Below are 10,676 nucleotides of genomic sequence, written 5' to 3'. Positions count from 1 at the left end.
CCGGGGGGAGGACTCTGTTTTCGTCGCGTTGCATTCCCCGGGAATCCCACGCGAGCGTGCATGTAATCCTGCGCGTGCGCACGCCAGGCACGACGGCCAATTGGGAACCATTTCCGCTTTCCAAGGACTGACTTTTTTATGTCGTTCGAAATAATAATTAATGGTAAAGTAACAGTAACGATTACAATAATATTATAAATATCGAGTAACGATAATTATAAAAGGAAAACGGGGAATTAGGAATGGTTAACGAATGCGCGTTCGAATTGCTAAATAATAATATAATTATAATAAAACGAATACGTATACTGTTAAGGCATGGCGTTCCCCCGGCGTGCTTGGCCGTGTATATTGTTTTTACTGTTGTTTGCGAAAAAAAACATGATTACCAGACCTAAAGTACCAGAGGGCACACCCTTTACACTCAAACATACCCGGTTACAACGATTTATCCGATTTTTCGTATGTGCTTTGAGGCACCAGTACTGTACACGTGGCACATTTGAGCCGAGTTTCTATTGTACACTCAAGGCAAGTGTATAAAAAAAAAGTTAAGGAACGACCTGATTGGGTTATGACATTTGATATACAGTAAATCAACGATGAGTGTTCGAAAGCTCCTCGCCACTAAGTGTTTAGACGTCATCCCCACTACTGAACGCTCGACTGGTTCCACGGGAAACCCCCCAGTATTAGATGGGTAGAAATCACCATACATGATTGTGATTGGTTGATTTTTATAAAGATGAAGATACATCTCTGTCCCCAGGCACTACTGAGAGGATCCCTCGTGGAACCAGTCAAGCAACTAGTGATTGGAAGGCCGTCTGAACGCTCAATGAAGCCTTCGAACACTCATCTATGATTTACTGTAACGACATATTAGATGACCAAGTAAGTAAATCACGAACTGCCAGGGTCAAATGAGTTGCGTGTATATCATTTAAAGGGAACTAGGGGATTCCCCGTGTTACTAGATGCGACAAACGAACAACAGTCGGACACGAATCTACCGACATGGGTAGCAAACAGCTAATCGAGTGATAAGGGTGAACTAGTCAACGTGTCGAGTTTTATTTCTTGTTCGACAAATCGCAGGCATGCCACCTGCTGATCAAAATGGTACTTGAGTCTGAATCAACGAAATATTTTAACTCTAAAAGGGGTATGACAATGGATTTGTGTTACACAGAGACACCATTTTGGGGGGGGGGTACTGTATCTATAAGTGTCACTCTGTGGATTTATGGGGAAATAGTTCTTTTTTGAGGTTAAAATTATTATCGATCTCGCGTGTGTGTATGTGTGTGCGTGTGTGTGTTGACGCAGCCAACATGCGGGATAATGCTTGATAGCAAATCAATAAAATTTCTGCGGAAGTATGAGACCGTGAGTGGGGTGGTGTAGGGTTCTATGTCGCCGGCTTTCCGACGACAGACATAGTCGATGTTAAGTCCACGCTAATTCCAATACGCGATCGACGATGATCAGTGGTGATTCGTCGATCGATTATAAAAAAAAAAATCAACAGTAGGATATAGTAGAGCGTAACAATTTCCGAGAGGTGTAGTACTACCGTTGTTCCGTTGATTGTTTTTCATAGATTTTATTGCGCCGTGACCGCATCGCGTGCTCTTGCTATAAACGTTCGTTTACTTGCTGAAAGGTAACAAATAAACAATGAACTTATTAACAAAACGAAAAGAAATATATTCCCCAGCAAGCTTGTTAAGCGTTCGTATTCCAACCTGGTTTGATCTGTTTTTTTTTTTTATGTTCGTGAATCCAGCGACACCGTCGATCGAAAGGGGTTGGTAAGATCGATGGGAAAACGAAAAAGTAACCAAATGTCCATGTGTACCAACATTAAATTTTATCCAATTTCAAGAATCGAACGACAGTCATACTAACGAAAAATTGCTCTTGAGTAGACTACGAATCTGCAACGGGGAAACCCAGTCAATTAGAATCGATCTCGATGATTTTCTGCGAGCTCAGAAATCTTTGTTAGATTTATTTGAAATTGATCAGTATTCGATACATAACCCCATACATACAGTAACCCAAAAAAAAGTCCCAAGAGAGAAAAATCGACCGATACCACAGCTCTCTTATCGACCGATCGGCGGAACGAAATCGGCAACGGTGGAAAAGAAGTTCCCCGCGAAATTCGAAAAAGAAAAAAAAACGGAATAATCGCGAGCTCCCACGGGACGCGGCCACGCCTAGCCATGGAATATTTTTCTAAGTTGCAAAGTATAATAAATTAACTAAAATGTTGCATTATCGTTACATAGAGTATATTATAATGTATATTGATATTTTAACTAGCCGAGTAAGTATGAGACAATGTTAACACGAGCATAGTAGGCAGGGCTGCGTATATGTAGATAACAAAAAAAAAGCAAATTTTGCGTGATCATCGACTGTCGATGCACGTGCGCCCGCGCGCATCACGACGCGCCGTCGGCCAGATTGCTAATTAACAGAAAAAAAAAGATTCGACGTGAAAGTTCGTTGCCACGATAGACACGTGAAAGAAAAATTCGTGTCGAAATACAGTGTGTGTTCCGGCCTCGATCGATTCCGCGATCCATGGACCGTGCAAAAACAGGCTGACATTTAATCCATGAGAGAGAAAAAAATTCCTAGACGCGACGACGTAATTGAAGCTCGAACCGTGCGAATGGGGGGCGCGTGAACGTGTGGACGATGCGTGTGGATGAGAGTGAGAACAGAGAGAATTAAAAAAAATATGAATCGTTCTGTCACCTCACCTATAATATACAATGTCATAGTACTATGCTGCCATATGATATAAATATATGTCTACGGTAAGGAGTATATTACTAAAAACATTATAAATAAATATGTTATAAGTAGTCGCCTTGTGATCGTGTCCCTTCACACCGTAAATTCTTTTTTTCCTATTTATTTAAGAGTTATGGGATAAAACAATGAAAAATCACCATTCAATTTTGGGAATTTGTTGGTTGAAAAAAATGTTCAACTATGTTTTATAAATCCATATTCGAATCGACGTAATCAAGATTCAAATTTCGCGGGTTCCTGGTTCAAAGTTTCACCCCCGGATATTGGATTTTCTTAGTTCACAGTATCCCCTTTAGGGGGTAATTTGTCGGTCGGAAAATCGCGCGGATTCGCCAGTCAGTCAGTGGGAACGTATTCGGTGTCGTGGATGGATTTGCGATTGGCAACATGATTCTTTGATGAAGTGTTCTATAACCTTAAATTTGTATACGCAAAGTGTTTAGAAATATTTTAGACAATACAACAAGTGTATAAAAGTGTATTTTTGTACGTTTTGTAACAGTCGTCGAGTGATCGTGTTGCTCTTCTATTTTTTTATCGTGCACTCGGTATTGAATCTTACCGAACTGGCCACTTCATAACATACGAAGGTTATGAGTAAGTTTCATACATAATTAATATTAATATATATTCTAATTTTATCTGTATTCTTATCTGAAGCGTTACTTATATCTGCTTCATAGAATTATGTGGCTTTCTATGATAACAATGTCAAAATATTTTTCTTTTTAGGCATACTTACTGTGTCTGGCATACACAACTTAACTTATGTTTTATTATGAAGCGGCGTCAAAGAAGACCTGTCTTAGAACTCAATGAAATGCAAGCTGGTTCACATGGAGGACATGTACAAAGTAAATTGTCAATGTTACTTTTCTACTCTAATAATAAACAAAATTATTGTGTCAAAAATTTTGGAATAAAACATCCGTATATTTAGATAAACGAAAGCAACCAACTAACGATTATCCTGGACAAAATGTACCTGCGAATTCCCTGGCAAATTTACTGTGCCACTACAATTCGGATAGTGACACAGAAGATACTAAGAAGGATGTTCGTAAATTAGACGATCAAGTCAATAATTTCCTGAAGGCAAGTGAATTTTTTCATATAGTCGTCAATCTATTTAAAATTTATATTAGGTATGTGAATAATATACTCTGAATGACAACTTGCAGGAAATTCAGCTAATTGCCCCCAAACAGCTCATGTCGAATGAATTCAATAATTCTGCCTTAACTGCAAATTCTAATACACAATTGCCACATCATGTCAATCAACAAGAATCAAGTAAGTAATATCATTAGAATTGTAACGATAAACCTTTGCTAAATGTAATGTATTCGTTATGTTTTGGTAGTGTGGCGAGAGTGCATAGACGAATCTTCCGGTTACCCGTACTATTGGCACATAGAGACCAATCAGGTAACATGGGAGATGCCGGAAGAATTACGGTATATGAAAAATAACATGAAACCAAGCTCTGTTGTGAATCCACATTCGATACAAGATCCCCATTGGGTTGATTTCTCATCTGCTGGATGTAACTATACGTCTGACAGAAGTCTTTCTTCCGTTTCGAGTCCGTTTAAACTGCCCGGCAAATCGAAGAAAAATTTTTTAGATCAATCTCATGAAAATATACCCGAAGGTATGATACCAAGAGAAGTGGTGGCTCGTAATCGTAATAGGTATAACATTACCAATGAGACTGCTAAGAAACAAGAGCCTCCAGTTGACCAAGACGTCACCAGTATGTCGGACACAATGGATAACGAGTCCGACGATGGGTAAGCAACACCAAAACTCTACTGTTTCTTTCAGTAACACAGCAGTAGTCTTGTTAACACGTGTAAAAACATTAATGTTACAGAAAAATTGAAATGATCACATCGTATGGATCCGAAGAAAGTGATTCGGACACAGCAGACGAGAGTCATTCGAAAAATGAGGCACCTGCTGTGTCTGCAGCTGAATCAACAAATCCAAATTCGACGAACAAGTCGAAGACTGAAGGATTCCCTTCATCGATACCCACGAGGCACTCGCAAATGTTAAAGACATCGCAGAATTTAGATCAAGACTCCAAGGACTCTATGGAGAATCCAAAGGCAGAAACGCTATTGGACCCAAAGCCGTCCGAAGAGAAAGAAGTGAAATATTTAAAAAGCCAAGTCAGACTGCAAGAATCCGAGGAATCCTCCGACAGACTCTGCAGTGATAGTCGAACAGTAAACGAATCCAAGTTAATAGTGATGAACGAAAATAGTAAAAGTAACCTCAGTTCCGATTTGGATTTTCGTGTGTCCCTGGTGCCTGGTTACGACGAGGACTCCGATGTCGAGGACGAACCTGAAGTCAAGCAGGAGCGAAAGGCTCTGTTTCCGATTCCACAAACCGAGGACACGATGGAAAGTTTAAGTTCGAAAGTGCACTGTGTACCAGACACCAGTGACAGCGACGTGAATATCGAAAGGAGAAACGTTCCAGAGTTGGACAGCGAAGTTATTTTGGAGAAAGCTGAAAGTGGAGAAGAATCAATTTCAAAATCGGAGGATGATGGACAGAGGGCGAACAAATTTTTGGATAATCTGCATGGTCGGAGCAAATTCTTTCAAAGAAAAAAGCGTATTGCTTTTGATGGTAAGGCTGCATTGTTTTAATCTATCATCGAATTGGAGTAACTCCAATATGGCAGTAGGGGGTTAGAGGTTAAAAATTCTAGGGGGTTAAAACAGATCCAGAGGCCACCGGACATGTAAAAGGAATAATTCTTTCAGTTCCATCGGCAAAGAAGAAAATCACTGACGCTGGTGAGGTAGCTAAACCAGAAGCTGAGCCACAGCAGGAGGAATCCAGCACTTGCGATAGCGTTGAACATCATGATGAAGGATGTAGGGTCGCTCAAGAAGAACAAAGCAATGTGATAACAGAGGACAAAGGGGAAGATGTTCCGAGTCTTTCTGTGGAGCCAAAAGACATTGACGAAGAAGCAGTCACACCGTCCGAGAGCACTGGTGATTCGAAGGAGGAGGAAGCAGAAGTTACTCTACTGTCGCAGATCATACTTGAGAAACTGAAGTTTCTGTCCGAGGGTAAACCAACTGTCTCTCCTGTTCAAATGATGTCTATACAGTTACAGGTGAGGCATTTTTTTTTTATATCTATCAATATTTCCTATTAATGATGAATATTTTTTATGGTGTTATAGACATTGTTTGTCGCGTGGGAAGGAGGTTACTTAGAAAAGAGTTACTTGCGTAGGTGGTTAACTGACACCAGTCACGAACTAGAACGCTTGGAACAAGACGCTGCGCCGCCTGGATGGCTTTGTCAGTGGGATAGGTATAGTATACGATCTAAAATTTGTGTATTACCTCGTACAAATAAACATGACTCGTTCCATACAAAACATCGTGGTATGTTATACACATCACTGTTCTAATGAGCCTTCAGTCAGTATCGCAGACTGGTGTCCATAAATGTTACACTTGGCTCTTTTCTAGTCAATCCATTTCTCGACTTCTGATACAAAAATCGATTCTCGAATTGCTCGCTTCGTTGTAACAAGCCGTAAGAATTTTGTAACTTTCAAACGAGTTGAGCGGGTCGTACTACTTTGTTAGGGCTTAATCAATGCAATTTTATCAATTTCAGAGTAATTTATGAAATTCCGTTTCTCAAGTTCGTAGCTTTGCATTAAATGAAATAGAAATTCTGTTCATGTTATGAAGAATATGTACAAAGAAATGCCGCGTTATTTATTTCAAACAAACAAAAAAATTCAATTACCGCAGTAATGTAGATAGTGTTCAGAATGGATCTTCAGAGAAATTACGTGCACCACGGTGTACACTGAACTGTGTATGAAGAGCATATAGACGACTCAAGAAGAATTTCAAGTAATTAAGGTTACGAAGACTTCTCAATTGAGGTAAAAAGAGGATGCAGCCAAACACTTCCTTCAGGACCCCATATGAAGAAACAAGAACTATAATAAATCATATAAATAAAACAATATAGCAGAGGTCCAGATATTTAAACGGAGGAATGTCAGAGACGTACATGTCTACCAAGACACTGCTCAAGACCCAGTAACCAGAGAGCCTGAAAAAAGATCATACCAGACGAATTCATTGGGAAAAGGATCAATTATTTAAAAAACATCGACCTAACCTTATCGAATGCTTCAGTGAAGCTACTCGAAGACCAAGAAAGGAATCAGTTCCGGACACTGCAGTCGCTCGAAGCTGAAAGTAACACTCACATGGGAGACACCTTTTTTTTTTTTTTTTTTTTTTCTCACTGTAAATACCTCACTAAACTCCACCGTCCAATGTATCATTTTTATCAACGACGTGTCCATGTATCCTCGCTTCTACCGTCATCTAGAGCAATTCATATAAAACCCATTCACGACCATGAACATTGCAACGGTTCCTCCGAGTGCTCGTCGTGTCTTCGAAAGGATAAAGAACCAAAGAAAAAAAAAAAGAAAATCATCCCGACTCGCATGATCCCCCTAGAACAAATTCATAATCAATCCGCTTAATTTCGCTAGCGTAACCGCAGACCGTGTTGTCGACCGTTAAACTCGCGGTGCTCGTGTTGCGGAAGAGAGCGCCTGCTATGTAACCGCTAAGTAACACTTAATCCTTTTGTAATAAAAGGGGTCTCGCTGAGTATACGGCACGCCGAGTCGCAGGTAGGAGTATCAACTGATTATTTTGTTCTCTTCCTAGCAAGTAAGTCGCTTTAGAAAAAAAAAAATAATAGAAAAAGAAAGAAACTCGCTGGGACGTCCCTTTCACGGACCAACGTCCCTCGAAAGTTTGTCTCTGTCGATGTAAACACCATGCAATTAAATCCGTCCCATGTCTCGGCCGTTCTACATTACCCGGTGGGCTTTTTTCCAGGTCGCATAAACGGTATTATTACCAGAACACTGCCACAGGAGTAACGCAATGGACCTATCCGGACACTGGCATCGCCGGTGGCGCGGAGGAAATGGAGATTTGCTCGACCCCTCCACCGATGGAGCAGGAATAACCGCTCACAAGGTGGACGTGTTTTCAATGTTCCTATAAGGACGATGCCTGAGTATATTTTGACTCTAGCTTAAATGGGTCGTTATAAGTAAGTCCAGTTGGGTGGAGCATTCGAGGACTCGAGGCAAAATGGACCCAGACATTGCAATCCAAGGACAATTAGCACCAATGACACTTAAGAAGCTTCCTTTGCAAATAGTAACATTTTTCACGCATCCTTCCAGCAACAGAAGAGGATGGACTGAAACCGAAGCCAAAAAAGCTCCAGGAGGTCGGCGATCCCGAAGACGTGACAGCCCCAAGGAACTCTGACGGAGAAGCGCCTCCTCCACCACAGATCTCGAACCCCAGCCCACCTCCACCGCCCAGATTATACGCGAACGACATGAAGAAGGATAAAAGGAAACGGGACAAGGGCTGTGATGCCGCAGACAGTAAAAAACAACGGCTAGAAGGTGAATACTTAATAAGTTTCTTACAAGAATTACAAATACAGTAAATCCTCCAGTATTCCAAAGCTTCACTAAATGTTCAGAACTCATCCCTACCACTGAGAATTCCCGTGGAAACTAGTCAAGCTGGATGACGTCTGAACACTCAATTGAACCTTCGAACACTAATCGATGATTTACTGTACATCTTACTATGTATTCTTTATAGACGGTACAGTGATCGCAGAGGTGAACAACCTGGAGAATCATTCCATAGCTTCTCACTCTGCAGTCTCGCTGTCGCCCCAGACGACCACTCTCGCGAGCATAGCCGGCGTGGCTAGTGTCACCAATGTCTCGAACGTCGAACCCCTGCCACCAGGTGTGGATTTAACAGAGGCGCCTTACGAACTGCCCGCAACAGCGTTGAAAAGGATCATCTACGGTGCTGTGCAGCCGCAGGGCGGTGCGCTGTACGACGCAACCGCGAGGGATCCGACAGTTCCTATCCTAAGTCATCCAGCAGCCATTGTACAAGAACATTACCTTCAGTACCCAGCGTATCAACACCTTCATTCAGTGAGTTTCCACTTTGGGAACGTTCGTTCACCCCTGGCATCATATGACGATGCCTGGGTCAGGTTAGACCCGTAATTTTATTTATCAGACTTGTATAATAATGTCAAAGGGCTGTCTACAAGCTTACGAGTTATGATCCTGTAAATCGTGGTTGACTCAGGCATCGTTGTAGAGGATAGGTTTTCAAGTTAATTAGGTTATGTTTGGTATCTTTTGAGCAGCCAGCAGCCTTGGTACTTCCACACAAACACGGTGTACAGCCAGCGATCCAACTGATACCCGATTACACGCCCATATACACAAACCATAAAGTGATCGAGAAGCCGCCGATGAAAACCGCGAAGGAGTCCCTAGTGTCCGCTCTGGACTCGTTTTACAGTGACATTGCTCGTATAGAGAACAGCAGGACTGAAATAGTACCCCAGAGGCCAGACACATCAGTGGCGGAGGCAGCAGCTTTACCAGTGGAGGAAACAAAAGTGGACATGGAACTGGAAACCCTACCTGTTGAGGCTACCTTGAAGGAAAAGAAGAAGAAAAAGGTAATGTTTTAATAAAATAAAAGCATAGAGTTAGGAAAGTAGTGACGGGTTAGCTGGAAATGTGGCATTTCAGGCGAGAGTTGGTATCAGCAAGAAACACAAAGAAGTCTCGAGCATGGTGGCTAAATGGCAAAAGGTGCAACAGAATTTTGAGAACACTTAAAGCGGATGGGACTAGACACAACCGAAATGGTGTTCATTGAAGAACAGGTAACTCAAGATAGTCTTGAGTTTTGAGTATTCGAGAATACACGGAATTGCACGATTCGTTAAATCATTCAAGAATTGTATTTTCCAGATGTAACCGTGTAAGAATGATAGTGCACTGTACTTCAGCCAGTATAGTGTTCCTGTACCTGCAGTTTAACATTGTTACGATATGTCACACCTATTTACTATTTTTAATCGGACGAAATAGGACGTAATGAATCGTCGACCGGGGATGTTCGTCTGTAGAAATGATTGTCGCATTATCCGCGCACAGAACGGTACACACTGGCATTTACTTACTTGTTCACGTTACTTTACCCGCGCAGCTGGATTATTTATTAATCTGTAAAATACGCGTTATGATATTAAGTATGCTCTCGTTGTTCGAAGGGAGCCCCCCTTGAATCACGCAAGGGTCAGATTGTTTACTATTTGTCCACATTGTAAATACGTGTCCCGAATTGTACACTTATTTCCGGAACGATGAAAAGATAATTCCGAGTATAACGGTGGTGTCGTGAGCTCGAGATAATTTAAATACTTCATTATTAATACCTTTCAGGCGCGAAACAGTGTAGTATAAATCGTTTATAGGAGACCCACACTTAGATACTTCCATGGCTAGAGTATTTTTCAAATTATCTACGGTCAGTATCACTGAGGATATTTCACATTGTAAAATTGTACCCGTCGCAGAATTCATTTTTTTTTTTGTAACGATATTGTAAATACATGATCAACGAAATATGTATATATTATACATGGAGTATTTCCTGCCTATAATCGCCATTTGGACATCATTTGACAGTAAATGGACAATATTACAATCACTTCTTTGTATAACCGTGATTTCAGTCCCGAAAGAAGTGACTATAGATAGGAAATACTGTATAAAAATTTTCATTATTGCATACGATACATTTAGATAGAGAAAAAAACGAATTTTTTTATTAATCCAAATGTAAATACATAGAAGTTTACATACTCAGCAGAATACACTTGATTGGTTTCCACCCCACGTGACACCGCGG

At 41.0% G+C, this 10,676-nt stretch overlaps 1 protein-coding gene across 1 annotated transcript; it reads left to right on the top strand.

Moving 5' to 3' along the window:
* The first annotated feature begins 3,310 nt into the window (after nucleotides 1-3,310).
* LOC107189464 (formin-binding protein 4-like) lies at nucleotides 3,311-10,334 on the top strand. Its single transcript, XM_015578003.1, has 14 exons — nucleotides 3,311-3,429; nucleotides 3,565-3,686; nucleotides 3,773-3,927; nucleotides 4,014-4,125; nucleotides 4,196-4,625; nucleotides 4,709-5,478; nucleotides 5,616-5,977; nucleotides 6,047-6,180; nucleotides 7,752-7,881; nucleotides 8,092-8,338; nucleotides 8,544-8,893; nucleotides 9,115-9,435; nucleotides 9,509-9,645; nucleotides 9,734-10,334. The coding sequence occupies exons 2-13, from the start codon at nucleotides 3,611-3,613 to the stop codon at nucleotides 9,596-9,598; spliced, it is 3,177 nt and encodes a 1,058-aa protein (XP_015433489.1). The 5' UTR covers nucleotides 3,311-3,429; nucleotides 3,565-3,610; the 3' UTR covers nucleotides 9,599-9,645; nucleotides 9,734-10,334.
* Nucleotides 10,335-10,676: the final 342 nt, after the last annotated feature.

The sequence above is a fragment of the Dufourea novaeangliae genome, unplaced genomic scaffold (genome assembly GCF_001272555.1).
Source record: "Dufourea novaeangliae isolate 0120121106 unplaced genomic scaffold, ASM127255v1 scaffold23, whole genome shotgun sequence".
Lineage (NCBI taxonomy): Eukaryota > Metazoa > Arthropoda > Insecta > Hymenoptera > Halictidae > Dufourea > Dufourea novaeangliae.
This window is presented reverse-complemented; position numbering and strand designations above follow the sequence as displayed.

Coding starts and splice junctions, on each gene's coding strand:
- LOC107189464 (XM_015578003.1), top strand. CDS start 3,611: ATGAAGCGGCGTCAAAGAAGACCTGTCTTAGAACTCAATGAAATGCAA. Junction 8,339..8,543: donor TAAAAAACAACGGCTAGAAG/GTGAATACTTAA, acceptor TATTCTTTATAG/ACGGTACAGTGATCGCAGAG. Junction 8,894..9,114: donor CGTATCAACACCTTCATTCA/GTGAGTTTCCAC, acceptor TCTTTTGAGCAG/CCAGCAGCCTTGGTACTTCC.